The sequence below is a fragment of the Passer domesticus genome, chromosome 16 (assembly GCF_036417665.1).
Source record: "Passer domesticus isolate bPasDom1 chromosome 16, bPasDom1.hap1, whole genome shotgun sequence".
Taxonomy (NCBI): domain Eukaryota; kingdom Metazoa; phylum Chordata; class Aves; order Passeriformes; family Passeridae; genus Passer; species Passer domesticus.
Genome location: NC_087489.1, coordinates 14,147,520 through 14,168,658, shown reverse-complemented (window position 1 = coordinate 14,168,658; position 21,139 = coordinate 14,147,520). Strand labels below are relative to the sequence as shown.

Sequence of the window (21,139 nt, the reverse complement as noted above, 5' to 3'; positions counted from 1 at the left end):
GCTTTGGGGACAGGGCACAGCAGCTGGCTCTGGGGACAGGGCACAGCTTTGGGGACAGGGCACAGCTTTGGGGACAGGGCACAGCAGCTGGCTTTGGGGACAGGGCACAGCCACGCTGGCTTTGGGGACAGGGCACAGCTTTGGGGACAGGGCACAGCTTTGGGGACAGGGCACAGCAGCTGGCTTTGGGGACAGGGCACAGCAGCTGGCTTTGGGGACAGGGCACAGCTTTGGGGACAGGGCACAGCAGCTGGCTTTGGGGACAGAGCACAGCTTTGGGGACAGGGCACAGCAGCTGGCTTTGGGGACAGGGCACAGCCAGGCTGGCTTTGGGGACACAGGGCTGGCCAGCTGCAGGGGGAAGCAGCCAGCCTCCCTCTGTGGCCTGCCACCTGCCCTAGGGAAAGGTGTCCCCGTGCACAGCCTTGGTACCACATCCTCTTTAAGGGACCCTCCAACCCAGGCAATTCTGGTTCCAGGATTCAGAGAAGGAACTTTCAGGGAGCTGTTGCAGTTTTGTCCCTGGGCAGCCCCAGGTGGGCAGCACAGGGCACACAGAGGCACAGCAGCTGCTGGAGGGGCACCTGCAGAGCCTGGCAGCTCCCTGCCACCAAGGAACACTTCCAGAACCAACGGCACCACAAAACCCCAAGCAGTTGCACCACGTCCCTGCATTAACTGAACAGCTCCCCTCCCACTCTGGATGGGCCAGGCAGTGCCCTGGGCAGAGACCCAAACCCCACATGTGGAGCCCATGTTGCCAGGGAGCTGCCAGGTTTATATTCTGGTTATTCAGGATTCAGGAACTGCTTGGGAGGGTCTTTCCTGGGATAAAGACTTCACATCTAACACTTGAAAAGCAACTTTAATAAAAAGAATACCAAGACATTTCAGAACAACGATTCTAGCAGAGAGTTGGGAGGTGAGAGGCAGCATTATCCCAAGAGTTTTGTGAGAACCACTTCAGTGTTTGTTTGTTTAAAAACAAAGGGGAAAAAACCAAATAAAAACTTACTTCAAAGTCTTGATACTGCTCTTCTGTCAGAGACTTCTTGGCCACGACAAGAACCCTGAGGCCTTCCCGAGCCATGTTACCACACTGCAAAGAAGGATCACATTGTAAACCAGAAAGTGCACTGAAATGATTTATGCACAGCAGTGTGGAGATGGCAGTGTAAGATAGCAGGTTAAGAAAATACCCATCCCATTTGAGCAACCCCAGTGAGTCTACAATACCTGATAAAGTGCATGATAAACTCGAGAGGAAGGAGGGGATCTGCAGTGTTTGTGACCTAGCCCAGTATCAGGAAGAAAAATGTCCTCTCTGCTACACCAGGGGGGCAAAAACAACCCCACTGATTAGATTTTCTCTGTGTTTAAGTGAAATGGCACAAGCCCGTGATTTGTACACTTCACATCTTTGGCAACCAACTCTTTAAAATAAGACCAAGACGTTGTTACTTCTCTGAACACCAGAGATTATTAAGTGGAGCTACTCTTGAGGATGCCCCTGGATCCTGGCAGTGCCCAAGTCTGGACAGGGCTGGGAGCAGCCTGGGGCAGTGGGAGGTGTCCCTGCCATGGCAGGGGGTGCAATGGGATGAGATTCAAGGTCCCTCCCAGCCCAACCCCTTCTGGGATTCCATGAACTCTGTGCCACCATTACTGCAAACCTGACAAACACACCCCAGCACAAAGCTGCCAAATGCACTTTTGAAATCAGACCCTTCAGGCTGAAACAGATTCAAACACAGAATCAAGCCCAGGACAAATCTGGTGAGTGTCGATCAGTTTTGAGACAAACCCGTTTTATTCACAGGACTCATTCTGCATTAAATACTCTGAACTCGCCACTGATGGCCTTGTCCCTGTGGATGAGGGCTGATGCAAGGAACTGCCAGGAGCAGGGCAGGGCAGGGCAGGGCAGGGCAGGGCAGGGAAGGGAAGGGAAGGGAAGGGAAGGGAAGGGAAGGGAAGGGAAGGGAAGGGAAGGGAAGGGAAGGGAAGGGAAGGGAAGGGAAGGGAAGGGAAGGGAAGGGAAGGGAAGGGAAGGGAAGGGAAGGGAAGGACAGAGCAGCCCTCTCGTACCTCCTCCTCCAGCCAGTCGTTGTACTGCACGATGCCAGCCATCACCACGTCTGCCCCCTTCATGTAGAACGTGATCTCTCCCGTGGATTCATCCTGCAGACAAGCACAGCAGGCTCAGCTGGGGCAGCACTCACAGATCTGGGGGCCCCACAAAGTGAGCCATGAATTCTCAGCACAGCAGGCACAGAACTGTCTGCTCTGGGCAGGTGAAGGGCCACCAGCTCAGCTTCGTGTCTGGGGCCAGAAGGAGATGCCCCCTCAATTGCCACTCAGCTCCTCACAGCAGGAATTCATGCTTGGGACAAGGGGATCAGCTTTTTAATCAGCTTCTCCACACTGACAGCCCCTCCCAGCCCTGCCTGTGCCTCCAGAATAACCTCCAGCCCTCACCTGGAAACCTGACTCCCTGCTCACCTGAAACCACAGAGCAGATGCACAAAGCTCAGCAGAGTAAAAATCACTCTGGTTTACCTGCCCTGTTCCACCATATGGAATAAACATAATTAGAGCTCATGCTTGCCACAGAAAGCTTAGATTGCTGCCTGCCTTATCTGACACAAGGAGTTTACAGGCTGCAAGCAAAGCATATTTACATCACCACTAATTAAAAAGTCCCTTCTAAGCAGGCAGATATGTAAGGAGGCCACAGCTCTGAGTACTACAAGCTCATGGAAACTGTGGCAATTTCCTCAAAGGAGACAAAACTATGAGTAAGGAACAAACTGCTTTTTAAACCAAGACAGTCACCAGGATAGGAGGAAAACAAACTTAAAATGCAAAACCAAAAAGCCCAGAAAGGTCTGAAATAAACAGCTGTGAGTGGAGGGACCAAAGAACTTTAGGAATAAGAGAAATGACAGAAAAGCAAAGAGGACACTTCTTCATCAAAGTGGACACTTAATATTTGGGTCAGTCTGTTCCACCGTTACAAAAATTAGTGGTGGAGGCTCTCACACATGAATAGGTTAAGAGCCCTAAGTTCTGTGGTATTGGCACAACAGAGTTTAAATCCATAGCAAAAAAAGAAAAATTGGCAAAATGTAGCACCTGAAACTGCAAAGAAATAGAGTGTCTTTGCTGAGGAAATGAAGAAGTAGCCGAGGATAATGAGGCTCCTTTGCTGACTGTCTTTGCCAAGCTCACAGAGATATTCACGAGGAAGATGCTCATAACTGAGCCCAAGTGTGGTTTCAATGTCCTGGAACATCCAGCCCTCACAGAGTGATACACATCCCACATCCCCAGAGGAAAACGGGTGTCACTCTTCCAAAATATTAAATAAAACACACCACTTCTGGCAGTAGCCAAAGGTAAAGGTTTATCTATGAATTATTTGATTAAAGAGTGTCTAACAACATCTCTGTAGGAAACTGAATAAAGACTGCACTTCCCGTGCTGCAGAGCTGGCTTAAGAGAGTTTAGATTTTTTGTCCAATATAAATACTGTATCAGCTATCTCCTTGCATTAGTCATTTCCTCTGCCCGAGTTCAGGAGGAGGTTAGTGCGTTCTCAGATCATGGCAAGATCACTCTATAAATCTGCACACAGATTTGCCACTTATATTGTTTTGGGGAAGCATCTTTTTCCACCATGGTCTGCCTCTGGCCACGGTTCAAAGGCTCCTTTCAATTCCAGATATGACAATAGCACTATCTCTGCTCTACAACAAAGATCATTCCACATGGGTAAGGGGAAAAAAAACCAAAGAAAACGAAGAATGGAAAATATTGTGGTCAAACAAACAGGCCTTCTTCAAAGAGGAAGATAAGTCAGTGCACACCATGGTGAGGAGGCTGCTTGGGTAGAAAGGGATTTCTCAGAACTCAAATAATCAGGTACAGAAATGACAGTTGAGTGTGAGGAAACACTCAGATATTGCAAAAATATCCCAAAGCAGGCAACATCTGTGACTTGTCTCCACTGTTAACTATTGCTTCATTCACTAGAGGCTGTGCTGAGGAGATCATTCCTGGGGGCAGAGCAGCCAGGATGTGCAGGGAGATGCTGCCTGCAGGGACAGCACTCTGGGCTGGACACAAACTGCTCACACTCTGCCCCCAGGCTGGGCAGGAAGCCTGGCAAAATCCTCACAGGGCTCTCAAGAGCACAAAAATGCACTTTGTAAGGACAGGCAATACCTGTGCAGGTGAGTGGGAATGTTCCCCTTTGGGCTCTGCTCACTGCAGGGCTGGTGCAGCTTCATCTCCCTCCCTGGGTGTGTTTTCTTCTGGATGCTTTGTGCTGCTCTCCCTGCCCCTATTTCTGCTTTTTAAACAAGCTGCACAGTTTAGGAGAGGCACTGAAAAGGTGAACACCCTTCAAGCTGTGGATCAAACCACATGGAGTGCCTACACAATCACACATGAATGTTTAATTAAAGAAAATTTTACTTAAATGTAGTGCTTACACAACCACACATGAATGTTTAATTAAAAAAAATTTTGCTTAATAACTATCTATTTATAAATGCCTTTCTTTTTTTTTTATGTAAATCAAAACCCTGCTTGAATATACTATTTTGGAATATACAGAAATGTGGCAAATTAATACCCAGGCAGTCAAGGCCTGCTACTCAACCCTAATTCTGCACAGGGCACACCCAGAGCTGATTTTAGTGGCTTGGAGCAGCTGAATGGCTACAAAATAAAGACAATTCACAGAGGGATTAGTGCTTCTTTAAAGGTATTTACAGTCAGGATCTAGGCCTGACGTTGCTCCCACTGACCACAAGTGGGAGTTTTGCTGGTTTTGCCTAAATACAAATGGCAAAATCTAAACAGAGAAATACAAACTAGAAACCTTTTTATCCCTAGTGGGGGAGAGGATAAATAATAAGTAATTTAAAAGGAATAAACTTCAAATCAAAGAAAGGAAAAGAAAAAGGAGCACTCTTATACTCATGATAAGAAAATTTCAGGGCGTTCACTTTTGTTGAGCATAAAACCACAATTTAATGAAGCTCCCCTTGGCTTTGATGGTTTGTCCACCTCTTACATCTTTGATAAAATAGCTTTTCATCAAAATCTTGCACTTGCAATAAAACCAGTGGGGAGGGAGGTTCTTTAGTCCTCCCTCTTCTATTGATAGTATTTCTATGCTAGGTCAGGCAAAGATTGCCCAGATAATTTTCATTATAGAAGTAATTAATTTCAAGAATTTACCCTTGCTGCAGTGCACTTGTTGCAGGTGTCCCCTGCAGCACAAGGTACTTGTGGGAACACTCAGGTCTGTTCAATGCACCCTGTGGCTCTCTGAACTCCAGAATTAGCTCAGTGATTACACCAGCTCAGCCTCCCAGCTCCCTTCCCCTGCCATCCCTGCTCCTGGCCACGTGTCCATATTCCAGAACCTTCCAAGTGTTCCACCTCGTGCTGCCCAGGGAGGGAGTGCACTGCCCTGCTGATACCCCAGCGCTGGCTGCCCTGCTGTGCCCTGACAGCTGTGAGCAGGAGGCCAGCCCAGGTGTGCCCCACGTGAGGCTTCCCCAGGTGTGCCCCAGGTGTGCCTGGCCCCAGGTGAGCTCCAGGTGCCCTAGGTGTGGCTGCCCCCAGGTGAGCCCCAGGTGTGGCTGGCCCAGGTGTGCCCCAGGTGAGGCTGCCCCCAGGTGAGCCCCAGGTGAGCCCCAGGTGAGCCCCAGGTGTGGCTGGCCCAGGTGTGGCTGTCCCCAGGTGTGCCCCAGGTGTGCCCCAGGTGAGGCTGCCCCCAGCCCTTACCCGCACGATGATGCCCATGCGCTTGCTCTCGTAGGTGAAGGGGAAGATCTGCAGGATGGTGAAGTTGAGGATGTGCCCCCCTGGGCTCCTCAGCTGCACTGAGGACTGGTCTCTGCCCACCAGCGTCAGGCCCACGCTCTCTGTCCACTGCACCAGGGCCACCTGAGAGGAGAAGGGCACGGTGAGGGCTCCTGCCACACCTCCCGAGGGCAGGGATTGCACAGAATTCACCAGTCATTAATTCATCGGTCCTTAATTCACCAGTCATCAATTCACCAGTCATCAATTCACCAATTTTTTAATTAATTATTAATTAGCAGTGCTATCAAACAGCTCCACTGACAAACACGGTGCTCCTCCATGGCTTTCCCAGTGGCTTTTGCCCGATTCAGACCCTTCCTGGCAGGCTTTGGGCAGCCCAGCCACGTCTGATGCTGCTGTGGCACTGCCCAGGTGTCTGTGGTCACCTCCCTGCCTTTCACTGCCACGTTCCACTGGACACCAGGAATTTCCCCATGGAAAGGCTGCTCAGGCCTTGGCAGGGACTGCCCAGGGAGGTTTGGGGTGCCCATCCCTGGAGGTGCCCCAGGAATCCCTGCAGGTGGCACTCAGGGCTCTGGGCTGGGGACAAGGTGGGCACTGGGCACAGCTGGGACTCAATGCACTGGGAGGGCTTTTCCAATCTAAATGATTCCATGATTTCATTCCAAAGGACAGCCCTCAGCAAGGGGCAGGCACTGGAATCCTCCACCCAGCCCCAGGGAGCCCAAACCTCGTGGGCACATCAGGGAAACCCCTTTACAAACACTTTGTTTTGGAAAGCTATTTCCCAGCTTGCTGTCTGTGAAATTAAGAATTCAAAACAACACGCTCACCCTGCATTTACAATTTCAAAGCCAGAGACACTAATGCAGCACATTAAAAATTCATATTAAAAAACCCAAACAAAACGAGCTCTGTGGTATTCTCTGTGTGTTCAGTAGCAACAGCTCATCAACAAATTTCAACGATTCTGCAGTGATCAGCAAGACAGCTGAAGGCTGGCTCAGACACTTCTTAGCAGAGAACCATTCTTCCTAAAGATTAAAAAAAACTTTAAAAAAACCCCACTCCCCAAAACCTCAGATTGTTCAAGGTTTAACTGAACTGAGATGGGCATCATTTTGATTGCAGCCTCTACTATTTCAGGACCTATAAAACTGAGTTCTCTGCAGGCTTTCAGAAGACCAAAGCCTTTATTCTGCTTCCCTGAGAATGCCCCAGAGTGCCCAGCTCAGCTGACACATCCATCTCAGCCTGAGCTTGCTGAGATTTAACTCAGAACTGTCTGGGCAGTAACAGATGGAGCAGCAGCTGACACGAGCCCATCTATCACTGCCCCCAGAAAGGATCAAGGGATACTTTCCCTAAACAGACATGAAATACTGGAAGTGTTTTACAGTGACATTTTCAAAGGCACAAGAGTGCTGGGCACATGGTTGCTGTCGACTTGAAGGTTAATTATCCTTTCTGCCTTTCAGGTTCTGCCTCTACTGCCTCAAGCGACCACAAAAACCTCAGTTAAAAATGAAATTGATTTTGGGAAAATAACATACAAGAGATACAAATAAAATCAGAACCTGTAAATACTTGCACTGAGATTTTATTAATGAATTGATACAATTGGGACTAACTGAAGAAGCTTTTGTGAACTCGGCTCCTTTTCATCCAAAAGCTTAAAAGAGAACCTAAACCAAACTTTTCCTTTCATAAAGTAGTCTTAAATTGTCAGATTACAAAAAAAAAAAAAAGTAATTGAGTTGGCTTTGCCTTGAAAGACCTTTAAGTCAATTTGAATCAATATTTGGCTTAATATTAACAAGTTTGTGCAGGCTTACTCACAAAGATTACGACAAATCAAAGGCTCTTTCAAGCTTATCTTTCTCCAAAGTTTCTTCAAGCCATGCTCAGTGCATTAAAGTGTGCAGTTGGATAATCCTCCTAGCAGCCTCCCAGAGCAGAGATGGAGCTTGGCTTCCTAATACTCTGGTTAATAAATAATGATTGGGAATTATTCCCAGCATGATGTTCAGCGTGTGCAGCCCTGGCTGTGCTAGTGAGCAGAGGAACAAACCTCTGCTCCAGCCTTGTGTGTTAAACATCTCTGCTCAGATACCTCCTCTCTCCTTCCCTGCCAGCACAGAGGAACAAATCTCTGCTCCAGCCTGGTGTGTTAAAGATCTCTGCACAGTCATCTCCTTCCTCCTTCCCTGCCAGCATCCACTGCCATCCCATACAGCTCTGGAAGCACAGCCTTGTGCACAGGGACAAATGGATGAGCAGCACGTGGGAGGTGGCACCAGGGGACAGCAGCACCCCTGGCAGCAGAAGCACTGGCAGCTCTTCTGGCAGTGTCTGGGCACTGGGATGTGCTCCCCAGCCCAGCCCAGCTCTCTCCCAGACAGAACAGGTTTGCTCTGCCCCCGTCTAAAACCCAAGGTGCTCTCAGCCACGGCAGGAAGATGAGAAATATTCAAGATGCAGAAGTGTATTTACAGCTTAGAGGAAGAACAATTAAAAGCAGGCTGGAAATCCCTCAAACACGTTAAAGGGAGCCCATGCTCACTGATGAGGGAAACCAATGAAGTCCCTGCCAACATCCGCAGCTCCAGCCAGGCCAGGCCTGACACAGATTTGAACATTTCAAAGCACAGCAGCCCAGCACAGTACCCTCCAACTTTGCTCTCCCCGACAATTAAATTACCCAAGCCACCACTGAAGTGAATATCGACTAATAAATTTCATCCTAAAGAGACAAATTGATCCTTGTGTGCCATGAGCTGCTCGGCAGGGTCCCCTCTGGGCTGCCCAGGCAGGCAGACAGCAGGCAGAGACCAATTGATCCCACACCCTTTCATGTCCTGGCAGCTGCCGCCCTTGTCAGGGTTAAAGACTGTTTGCCCAGGAATCCCAGGCCCTCTTATCTCTGATCAGATTATATCTATTTCATTTCCCCTGTTAGTTACTGTATGGCTACAACTGACAACTGGCTCGCAGAGCCCCAAGGCTGTAACTGATATCTGAATAAAGATACTTCAAGACTTCTAAATGGCAGCGTGCACAGGAAACAAATTTAGGAAATCCTGCTTTCTGTTACAGGAAATGAATCCTATGCCAACTGGTAGAAATTACCCTCGCTGTTAAAGTAAAGAGAATACAAGTTTTTGTACTCATTTCATAAACTGACCTTCCCTGCCATGGCAATATTTTATTGATATAGGATTTCAAAGGCTGGCTTTAACAGCAGTCCCAAGCCATTCCCCTACAGGGAATGTTATTTAACAGCATTACTCCCTTCTCAAGGGCTCCACTTGTGTAGCTCCTGCATTTTGTACCATCTAGGATGACATACAGAGCACGGCTAAATAATATTTGTATATCCAAGACCTACAGACAAGATTTCTTCAGTGCAGCAAAGCATATCTGATTTCTGAACCTGCTGTAATTCTCTACTTAAGATATCACAAGCAAGGAAAAAAGAATTTAAACAATAATCTTGGAAGGATTAGTTATCATGCTATAGTAAAACAAATAAACAATATCCCCTGGGTATTTCAGACAAATTGCTGTGTAAATATTTTAAAGACAGAACAGTATAAAGAGTAAAAATAAAAGAAAAAATCACTGAGTTCACTATATACCACAGTATAGATGTAAATAAACAGAAATCTGTGCAAAAATTGCCTGTAAATGCTTTAGGAGAAAAAAAAAAAACAACTTAGATGCAGATGACAAAAATGACCATCTGGAAATCATTCGGAACTCGTTTCAGTGCAAAGGCAGTTGCTTTCTGTACACTGCCTTTCAGGGGACAGCAGCCCTGCCCCAGCCTGTGTGGGCCAGGACCCCCTCACCCTGCCCAGGGAGGAGCTGCTGCTGGCACTCACTGCAGCCCAGCCGTGCAGGGGGCACGGCAGAAACGCAGCCTTTGGAAAATGCACAGAGGAAAATGAATATATATAAACACAAATGAAACAAATGAACTGCCTGCTTTGGGAGAAAAACACTACAGGGAATATTCTGAATGTATGTAAATGTGCAAACCAGCTCTGTGCCAGCCTTTCAACAGCCCCAAAATCCTCACTCAGCTGGGCTTCCAACGAGTGCACTGAATTCTATGTAAAGCTTTTCTCCAGCAATGAAGCAAGCCAGCCTTTCTTCTGATAGCAAAGGTGGGAAGGTTATTATCAGAGGCAAAGCTGGTTTGTCTGAGGCAGTACATGGAAGAACCTTTTGAATGTAGTCAAAAGGGTGATTTGATCTCACACCGTCAGTGGGATTCTCAAACTTCAGTGTCCCTCCAGCACAGAGCAAACACAATTGTACTAATTAATAGAAAACAAATTGTGCTGCTTTTGTTGCACTAAAAGGTGTACCCAAGAAGCATAACCAATATATGAAACCACATTTTATTCCTCCTGTCTTTGTCACAGAATTGCATTTCCCAGATTTTGCAGGGGGTGGCAAACAGCACTCACACTGCAAGTGCTGCATTGAACCTGATCTCCTAAATGCTCCTAAAAGTCTCCAGTGAGTGTCTGGAGAGCCCCAAAGCTTCTCCCCTCTCTGCCACCTGCACAGCCCTGGCTGCACTGGATGCTGGCAGAGAATGGCAGGGCCCAGCTTTGCTCTCCAATAAACCTGTGCACTTCACTCCCTCCCCAGAAGTACCCTGGGCACTGGCTCTGCCCACCTGCCCGTGGGATGTGCCATGGTGATTTACAGTGATTTCCAGCTTTTCCCAGCTCTAGAAGGTCACACACCTCGCAGAGCTGAGCTGAGGGAGCATTCCAACCCTCTTCCACAAGCTGTCCTCCCCCAGACAAGATAAGAGTGCTCATAATTTACCAAACGTGGTCAAAGGGATTCCCAGAGCTGAAATGAAAAATACACCCAGAACAAAAGGTCCAGAAACAAGCACAAAATTCTGTGATGCAGAGGCTGACAGAACAGCCAGATAGCAGCCTGGAGCTCCAGGCAGAGAGGCAGAACATCTGAGAGGGCACTTACAGTCCATTCCCAGCTCACCAGAGCAACAAACCCATTACAATATTATCCCCTTCGCTCGTGGGAACTAAGTACATCACTCCGGATGTCCAGAGCTACCGAGACAACCCTTGGGGGGCTCGGAAGCCCTGGAATGTTGCCAAAAATGCCTGGTGGCTTGACTTTGATCCTTCTAAAGAAATGACACCTGAGTGTGAGGAGCTGAGAGAATTTCAAGTTTGAATGGCGAGGGGATGATATTCACTGGGTAAAACACAGATTATAATGCACTGTACAGGAGGGTTTTATATGTTGTACAGCGGGGTTTGGAATCCTGCACATGGGGGTCAGGATTCCCAAGATGGAGGGATTTTGGAATCCTGCACATGGGGGTCAGGATTCCCAAGATGGAGGGATTTTGGAATCCTGTACATGGGGGCCAGGAGTCCCAAGATGGAGGGATTTTGGAATCCTGTACATGGGGGTCAGGAGTCCCAAGATGGAGGGATTTGGGCGTGCCCTATCCTCCTTCTTTCCTCTCCTTGGCATCCATGTTCAGGATGATGTTGGCATGTGTGGATTGGTTCGTGGAGAAGGTGCACTTGCTAACAAGGGTGAAAAGTATTGGAAATTGAAGGTAAAAATCTAATACGTAGTTTTCACTATAAAAGAGACAACCGCCCTGTGGGTGGGAGAGAGTGCCCTTGGCTGTCTTGCTGATCAGACCTCGGCTGGACAGACAGAAAAACTTTGTAGATAAGGAACAATAAACTCAACTGAAGACCGAAAAAGCAAGAGTCCAGACTCCTTTTCAAAGCGCGGCCTGCCCAGAACCACCTTTTCCCGTGTTGGGGCAGAGACAAGCAACAGCCAACCCCGACATTCGCTAACCCCCAAGTAACCGCGGGTTTTTTGCAGCCAGCAGGGCCCTCCTGAGGGCCCGGCACTGACCTCGTCGGGGCTGGAGGCCTGGTACACCCGGCAGGAGTCCTCGTAGTGGCGCTCGGCCTCGGCCTGGTCGGTGACGCCGTTGGACTCGTAGACGGGCGTGACGTTGTGGCACAGCGCGATGGCCTTGACGGCCTCGTGCACGCGGCTGCTCATGGTGCGCCGCACCTTGGTGGCCAGGGACAGCCCCTTCACGGCCGGGGGGTCCTGCGGCTGCTGGGGACAGGGGACAGCACCACACGCTCTTACTGGCAGGGAAATATGACATTTTGGTTCGGTTCGTGCAGGCCTGTGTCCCCACAAAGCAGGCACGCTCTTCCCACTGTTATATTTTCTTCCTCGAGCCAGGTCTTACAAGCTCTTGGAGGAATATATAAACACACAAGATAGCTCAGCTGCTTTTGGGGGCATGAAATAAGCAGTGTTACAAACAAAAGGGTTTAATAAAAGGCAAAATAACAAACAGAAAAAACCCAGCCAGGTACAAGAGATCGGCTCCTGGTAAGAACACCTCACAAAAGCCCTCAGTTCCTTTGTTCTCTTCTTTTTCTACCCAAATGGTCAGGCGGGACTTTTTGGCTTCTATCCAATTAGCTGCCCTTAAGTTTGAGGTGAAGTCTTTTGAGTCCTATGAGGTGGCTTTTCACCTAATCGACGAGAGAGACTTATGGGCTTCTTTCCTTTTTTGGGGGACAAAGGATAGTTTTGTCACTCTGTCAACATGGGGCACACTTCTACATCCCACTCCCTCACTCAGGCCACCCCAGGAACACCCCAGTGCAGCTCAGCTCCTGGAGCATTGCTCCTGAAAGGCCACAAAAGACTGAAGTTTTGGGACAGTACACCAAGAAAAAGCCCCTTTGCTGCAAATCCACCAAAGGGGGACACGCCAGCCTCAAAAGACTCAGCGAAACCACTTTTTTTACTCCACAAAAGATCAGTGGTTTGGGAAATTTAGAGTCACTTGGTTTCATGTGCAAGAGAATATAATTGGTGAAAACACAAAACAGATGACTGGTAAGGAGCTAGAAAATCTTAATTACATTCATTTAATTTTTAATACTATTTTTAGTATCAGAATGGGAGTCTTCAGATAATTGCACAATTACTAAATTATCCCAGTTGAAGAAGGGACACACAGTGATCCAGTTTCCTGCTCTGTTAACCTTTAGTGTCAAGAGGACAAATGTTTCACTTCCAGGTCAAAGGGCCACAACATGGTAAAAATAAGAGCAGAGAATAAGAACTACAGTTCAAAATGAATCATTGCCAGCAAATGCTTCTCATTATAAGGAATCTCACCTGGTAATTATGAAAGTTTTATGAGACATATATCCATTACCAGGGTAATTCCACATGTTATTTTCCACACTAATGATTAGGATTCATAAAATCTTCAAATTTAGTATCACTGCTCATCAGCACCACTGCCAAAATCCAACAGCAAACCCTCAACTGAAGTGTCAGCCACTGCTCACACACTGGACTAGTCAGTCACCCAAATGCTCCTGACAAATACTGGGCACTTTGGAAAAAAAATTAATCAGTAGTCAAGTTTTCTCTAGAGATTCAGTATAAAATGAAGGCAAATAAAGCTGAAGTCTGGGGGCTTTTTGTTGTTGTTTGGTTTTTTTTTTTTAATACAGTTCTGCCATTTACGGGTCTCAACACCAAGAGAAGAACTAAATGCTAGGAAGGAGAAAGAAAAGAGATAGCTGGATATATAAATAAAAGTTCTTTTAGACTCAGCAAGAGGACACACTTGCACATGATGTGAAATGACCCACAGAACATAACGAACAATCATGACCTTATTTGTTAATTAAGCATCCAGTGACCTTCAGGCTTTCCCCAAAGCAGCTCATCAGCAGATCCCCACCACAGGAATTCCCCAGTGCTGTGCAGTTTTGGGCACGGAAGGCAGCTGGCTGTACCTGTGTGTAAATGCTGAATATGTGGCTCTGCACCTCATCCATGGAGTCCAGGCCGTACGCCACCGTTCCCAGGTGGAGCCTCTTGAAAACCATCTCGTTCTGGGTGAGAGTCCCTGGGAAAACAGCACCACGGAGTGGGAACAACCCCCCAGCCCAGCACAGCTCCTGTCCTGCTGTGCCTCGAGCACAGAAACCTGAACGTGGGCCAGCAGCTGAACCCGCCACCGCGCCACTCCCAGCACAGGGCTGGCAAAAACCCAAAATAACAGACCTGAGGGCTGCTTCTCCTGGGAGGTGGGGGTGTGTAAATAACAGTGAGATTCACCCCACAGGCAGTGCCAGCAGGAGATGCAGGCACAGTTCTGGTCCCACCGGAACCAAAAAAAAATTGGAAACTACTTCAGTGGGACCAGGATTTTATGTCAGACCAAGCTTTTCATCACAGCTCAGGCTTCCAATTCAAGCTCAGCTTCAAAGGACAGCAGCAGACAGCTTCTGCCTGTATATGTAAGTTATCCTAACCTGGCTTTGAGAACTAGCTCTAAAAAGTTGATTTAAATACTATTTTTACCCTCAGCTTTTGTTGTAATAGCATGCTTTAAGTATTCCTTCAAGTAGCATAATATTCCTGTCCTGCCTTATAGCACATTCAGAACAAAAAGAAGCAGAAGATTTTTTCAAAAACTGATTAAATCATATTGTCAAAGTGACAGGAAATGTATATTTCTTCCAGTCCACAGAAATCTCGCATTATTCTCTTTTCCTGGCTAAAAACTTAACAAAATCCAAACAACATGCCATGGGTCAAAGCTGTATTTTCTGCACCAGTACCTGTTTTGTCTGTAAGCAAATAGGAAATCCTCCCCAGCTGCTCAGGGATAGTGCTGGACCGAACCACAGTGCCAGGGATTTTGGAATCTCTGCGGATCACCCAGCTGTACACGATCTTCCCCATGTCCAGATTCACACGCAAACTGCACAGGAGGAGGGAGAAAAAGGAAAATAAAAAGTATCAGATAAAATCCAGAAAAAATCCTCGTGAACTGCCACAGTGCAATGAAAGGACAACAAGCTCCACAATGAACCTGAGGTGCCAAAGGAGAGTTTCAGGAGAAGTTTATTCAAAGTCAGTGCTCTGGTGGCCAATGTAATTACACTGCCATTCAAAGACAGATGACAAAATTACAGTGAGAAGAGCAGATATGATTTGAGGGGAAGGTGGAAAGAGTAAGGACAGTGATGGATACCAGAGAGCAGATTAAAAATGGAACTGAAATGAATCCCATCCTGCACCCAAAGTAAGTTACTAATGTACTTATTAATACAGTACAACTTCATATCAAAGTTTCATTGCCCTCTAAATGCATTCCCCTACATTCTGTATAAAACACCCTCCTTTTCCATTTTTTGCTCTGTTCCAGCAGGTATTCCAAACACTGAGAAGAGAATTTAAATGCCTAATCCACAGCCTGAGCCAGTGAACGGGTTAATAAATTGAACAAATTCAGCAGAAACTACAAAGCAATTCTCATGTTTTAACTCCATTTCTACTCGTGGCCTTGCTGAGCTGTGAGATGAGGAACAGGTAAGAGCTCAGGTGCCCGAGCAGGCAGTGCAGTGCTGGGAGCAGTGCCAGCTGTGCCCACCTGATGGGAATGATGTTTGAGAACAGCAGCAGGAACCTGATGATCTGCAGGTACCAACGGCCTGCGAAGTGCTGAAGGGCCACCATGACCAGGGACACCACCACCAGAGCCCCAAACAGGATCTTGGTGAGGCAGTTCACCTCCAGATCAAAGAGGCCAATCTAGAAGAGCAGGAGAGAGAGATTTCAGGCGCGCAGATGAAGGTGGCAGCTCAGGGCAATAGTCACAAAGGAAGGGAGCTGCCACTCCACCCAAAGAGCCATTCCCACTAGTCAGCTTCTCTTCTTTTAAAACACTACAAACATATTTAAATTTATAATCAATGCTCTTGCCAGCTTATTAAATGAGATTTCCATCCCTCAGAAGCCCAGCAGAGGATGCAGAGGTGTGAGGGGCTCACGCTGCCAAAAGCTGTGTAAAAATCCCTGCACCTTGTCTTCTACAATGGAAGAATGCAACCAAAGAAGCTTTTCTATTCTAACAGGGACTGTCTCATTATAAACATATAAAACAGTGTTTGACAACCTCAAAAAAGTGTCAGGACATATGTATAATAGGATGAAAAAATCCTATAGAAATCCAGGGGAAATAGGTTCTGTTCTGGCATCTTAAATCACAGGCTGGAAAATATGAATTATTCCTATCAGGTTGTCCCTACAGTGTGCACATTAAGGATTTGGAAGGATCTTCTTTTAAAAAATGACCTGTTTCAGACCCTTGTTATTTATTACCAACCTGTTCCTTCACCATACCTTACTTCTTGGGTTGGAGGTGTTCATGACACTGCGCAGCTCCCTTCCCGTGTAGAGGACAACTCCCACCACAGTACCTGCACACACAAAGGTTTGCTCCATAAAAATACTTCTCAGGTGAAGAGCATTTTCAGCAGGCTGATTTCAGAGGCAACCAGAAATTCAAGAAGCTGGTATCTGCAACACAACACCTATGAAAACACAGACTGGCACAGCAAACATCCTCCCAGGCAATAATTCAGGCTCAGGGCTGGACTTGGTGCAGCATCACAGACTCCATCAGCTCATGGGAAGAGCAGCCAGCTCTGCTCTACCTTCCCTGACCCCCTTTTGATCCACTTGTCTCTCCAGACTATAAACAAAGTTGGTAGAGATGGAGGATTTCTTGGATTTCCTCCCACCACTTGGAATCCCACTCTGGTGCTGCCTTCCACCAAACCTTCATTGTGTGTCCAAATTAAACCAGCTCTGGGCCAGGGTCATTTACTGGTAAAGGTTGAAACAATCAGAGCTCAAAGACAGAATTACCATATTTTAAAATCTACAATTTAAGTTTTTATCTAAATACTCTTCCTACCACAAAGTGAATCATACCAACTCCTACCTTCCTGGAACAGATGGAGCTGCTGGGAGCCCATCAGTGAATTTCAATGCTCTGTCCCACAGTTGCTAAAGAGCTGAGAGCAATGAAGTCCTCAATTTTTTTCTTGCAGAAACATAATTCAGTTCAGCACCATAAATTACAGGGTTTCTATGGGTTTTCTCCTAAAGACTTTGCAAAGAGCCATGAAGAAAAAGCTGTCTACCATCAGCAGCTTAAAAGCTGCTATTGGCCAGTGTTAGGAGTCTGCAAAAATGGAGAAAACCAACTCTAAAAATGCACTACTGCCAATACATTGCTACTTGGTGCTCTACTGTTCCCCTGCTCTCACCTATGATCAGTTTTAACAAGCTGCAGGTGACTTATTTTTAAATAAGGCTGATTCAAGAGAGGTGGTTTCTAAAAATATGCTGGGAAACATTCCATTGGAAAAAAAAAAAAAACAACCCCAAAACCAACAACAAATCCCTGGAGCCAGATGGCAGGTGGTGGTAAGATCATCACAATTCAGATCAGCAGATGGCACAGCTACTCCAAATCCACTGCAAACAGTCAGAGTCAGACCCAGCCCTCCTGCAGCAGATGGAGAGAGACACATTGCTCTGCTTCACCTTACAGGGGCTGCCCCAGTGAGATGGCACCACAACCCCACAGCTTCCACTCACAGCAGAAGAGAAATAATATCCCCATTTTCTCCTAACAGAAATAACCTACAACATGCTATTTGTTACTACCACAGCAGAAACAAAATCCAGTATTGTATTGATCAGTCAGTCAAAATGAAAGGAAGCACCTGGCAGGACTAGGAGAAGCTTGAGGACACATTGATCTGTGAAAAAGGAGTGTTTCTAGTCGGTTTATGGCCATTTCAAACAGAATCAATTGCATAAACCCTTTGAAATTATATTTGCAAATGCACTGTCAAGTCTCTCCATTTGACAAGTTTAACTCCAGAGCTGGACTCCAGAATGGCACTCTCCTCCAGCCACTGCCCAGCAAACACACTGGGCAGGGAGGAACAAGGCTTTTACTTTGACAAGCCCCTTCAGGGGGGCATTGATTAATCTCAGGCCTCGGGAGTTTATCATAAATATGAGTCAAAATCTGTCAAAGACTTGATTTTTTTCCTTTCTTAAGAGTATATAGGACAAACTCAATGGAAGCACTTACCTGGAAATCTTTCATCTCAGCTTCTGTTCCCAGAATCCATTTGACACCATTTCTGTTACAGATTAGGATGTCAATGTGCAGAGCAATTAAGTGCTATTCTGCTCCTAGATGCTAAAGAAGGGCCCCAAAGGCCACTCCACTTCTTTCTCATCTAGGAATGTCCAAGAGGCAATTAGATGTCAGCTCAGCTCCCCAGAGGTGTTAGGACAAGGGGGAAACCTCATTCCAACTGCTAATTTCTCCAACTGACAGAATTATTATTCCATCACAGAAATACCTTTAAAAATTGTTAACATATTCCCTTAAAAACAATTTTACATGGGTCACCACCTTACCTGATGCAATCACTGTGCTGGCCCACAGGGTGTTTTCTATGCTTAAACTTTCATTTACTGGAGGGTCACTGTCCTCCTACAATGGGAAAAAGAGAAAAATAAATTTGTAATGGCAAAGAGCAGAGGATGAGAAGAGTCCACAGAGGTGTTTGGGGAGGGATGCTGGGCGAGCTGGCAGAGGGATTTCTGATAGGATGGAGAGTTTTTATAACCCCTGGTGACTCCCAGGTTGATTTCAGGCCCTGGCAGCAGACTCACCCTGGTGAAGGTCCCCACGAAGTTGTGTATGTCAATGTTGGGCTCTTCTGCGTAGACGTAGGAGCGGGTTTGCAGCAGGTCCTGTGAAAGAGAACACCCATCAGCCCTACCAGCTCCATCAGCCAGCCACAGCTTAAATGTACAGCACTTTTACCAGAATACCTCACCAAGAGTTACTTGGCAAGGTTTAGAATTATCTTGATACCTACTGCAGCCCAGGAGTCCCCCAGAAAACACACCTGGGGCAGCAGTGCCCCGAGGGCATTTCCCGGGGTGACACCTGAGACTTATCTGCGCCCCAGGAAAGCAACCACAGGAGTGGTTTCTTTCCTTTCAGTGGTTCCTGAAAAGAGCAGTGCAGCACCCCCAGGTTTCCAGGCAAAGCCTGGCCACGCTCCCGGGCACGGTGTGCCAGGCAGGGGCTCACAGAGGCCGTGGGCAGGCGCTGGGTGCAGGTGACGGGCAGCCGCAGCTTCCAGTCCGTCTCCCCGTCCAGCTGGTCCGTGCGCAGGAAGCAGGACCCTGGGGATGGGAACAGCAGTCAGGGACCTGCCAGCCCTGTGCTGGGCACACCTACAGCTAACTCAGGGGATGGTTCCCCTCGGGACATGCACACCCTTCTTTCTCTGGAAACAGGGTTTGATTTGCATTTGTTAATAATGGAATGATGACGTTCCTGCAGCACATTCCTTTCCCTCCACTGGGCCAGAGGTGCTATTCTCTGTGCTATACTTTTTTCAAGGCACTTGAAATGTTCCCATTAATCTGTTTTCTAATCCTTCTGATCAAACATTTCCTTATCCCACACTTAACAAAGCAAGCCTGAGCAGTAAGTAAATGTATCTAAAATGCAACCAGATTCATTTACCCTGGACTCAACCCCTACATTCTTTGATTAACAAACAAAACTAAAGTATAACATCCTGAGAAGTGGTGCTCCATAAAACCACTTGAGTTCCCCCTCTCTCTAAAATTTTACTATTATCTATTTCTTTCACATTTCCAAAAGATAATTTTCTCCAAACAACCAGTGAAAGGTTAATGGCTATTTTGACAATTGGTTCCAGATGTTTACCATTCTTCTCCGACGTCCTCAGGAAGATCATGTCAGCAGGGACCCTCTGGTTCTGGGGGGAGAAGAAAGGCCATTATTGTGCAGGCAGCCCTGCACGCGTGTGCAGCGCCTTCCCCAGAGCAGCAGAGGCACAAAGAGGATTCCTTTGTCAGCCTGGAGCCTGGGATTCAGTTTGCTTTGAATCCTGGACTCGCTTCCCTGCCGAATTCCAAGTGCACGATAATAACTGGTGCCAGCTCCCACTGACCAGACCCAAGGGTTAGGTTTACAAAAGGGCTGGAGAGTAATTCTAGAAGTAGGAAGAAATCTTAAACTAGTGCTGGTTTCCTTTCAAGGAGTCCCATGTTAGCAGAAAGGTTGTATCTGGAATCTGCAGCCACCAAGTTTCTCATTTTGTACTGAGTATTTTCATGCTAATGGTTTTAGAGGTCACAGCTGCTTGCAGAGAGTGGATGGGAAAAACATAAAATCAGTGGATTAAAAAAAACCACATTAAAAGCTGTACAAAGTGGGAAATATACCTGTATATACCAGTACCTACAAATGGATCACTGGGTCTCCCAAAACTGCAATGCTTATACCCAAAGAAACACCTGGATGCTGCTGCATTTGTTCCAGGTATGTAACCTGTGTCCAACAGCCACAGAAAGGACAGGGAAGCTCTTTATCTTGCTATAGCACAAGTAAAACAACAGGTTATAGGCATACCTACAGATTTGTCCTCATTTTTAAAGATAATTATATTACTGGTGAGGAGGGAGAACACTGTAAAGTGATTAAATATTTAAACTGGTGTTCAACACCTGATAGTCTAAGCCTATTGTAAAGTAAGTAGGAATTCAAAACATCTTGTTTTCTATGGTCTTGCAAAAAAAAAAAAATTACACAGGGAAGAAGAATATAAAGGCAAACCTTTTCCACAATGATGAGGTCACCCACTTGTATGTTAGAGCTCTTCACCTTGACAGTCCCTGCAAAGGAAACGTGCTGGTGTTAGAGCAGAGCAGGCTTAGGGGTGCTGTGTGCTGCTCCTCCCCTCCCTTCCTTCCCCTGCACTATGGGGGTGAAAATGGGAAATGTTTCCACCCAGGAACTGGGCAATGCTGCCCTGGAAAGACTTCTGAGCCCACTATCCCCACTAAGGGGTGGATCTCCCAAAAAGGGCTGAAACCCCTCCTGTAACAGCTCCAGACACCAGTCACTCCCTAATCATAACTCTGAAACAACTCCTTAAACTCCTTTTTGTACTGCTTAACTCATGAATGAGTGAAACACTTTCAGCTTCAGGCAGGTGACAGAGCAAGAGCAGAAAGTTACAGCAGGGAACCATCAAATCCAGCTCCTCTTTCTCAGGTGCCTGAAAATGCAAAGCTGGACTCTCAAGCCAAGGCTGGAAGCTGAAGTGCAATGGGTCCATCCAAAATCCAGTCTCATTTCCTGCCCTGCTGCAGCTCCAGCCTCTGGCTCAGCTCTGCCACCTCTCCTTTGCCGCTGGCAGGACTGGCCAAACAAGCAGAGAACAGGTCCTTCAGAAACCATGTAAATATTTATTCCTGTGCAGCTGTCAACATTTCCCAGTTGCTTTAAAACAGG

At 46.9% G+C, this 21,139-nt stretch overlaps 1 protein-coding gene across 2 annotated transcripts in view; it reads right to left on the bottom strand.

The window, feature by feature from the left end:
* ATP9A (ATPase phospholipid transporting 9A (putative)) overlaps positions 1-21,139 on the bottom strand; it is a 49,688-nt gene that overhangs the window by 14,672 nt on the left and 13,877 nt on the right. Inside the window, exons 5-17 of one of the 2 annotated variants that reach the window (XM_064391994.1) lie at positions 20,459-20,517; positions 19,547-19,598; positions 18,899-18,993; positions 18,472-18,552; positions 18,214-18,289; positions 16,108-16,184; positions 15,356-15,516; positions 14,541-14,683; positions 13,710-13,822; positions 11,779-11,991; positions 5,803-5,964; positions 2,089-2,181; positions 1,016-1,099 (exon numbers count right to left, since the gene is read on the bottom strand). In XM_064391994.1, the coding sequence (XP_064248064.1) occupies positions 1,016-1,099; positions 2,089-2,181; positions 5,803-5,964; positions 11,779-11,991; positions 13,710-13,822; positions 14,541-14,683; positions 15,356-15,516; positions 16,108-16,184; positions 18,214-18,289; positions 18,472-18,552; positions 18,899-18,993; positions 19,547-19,598; positions 20,459-20,517 (1,409 nt within the window). The remainder of the gene's footprint in view (positions 1-1,015; positions 1,100-2,088; positions 2,182-5,802; positions 5,965-11,778; positions 11,992-13,709; positions 13,823-14,540; positions 14,684-15,355; positions 15,517-16,107; positions 16,185-18,213; positions 18,290-18,471; positions 18,553-18,898; positions 18,994-19,546; positions 19,599-20,458; positions 20,518-21,139) is intronic. The other variant, XM_064391995.1, reaches the window with a different exon arrangement.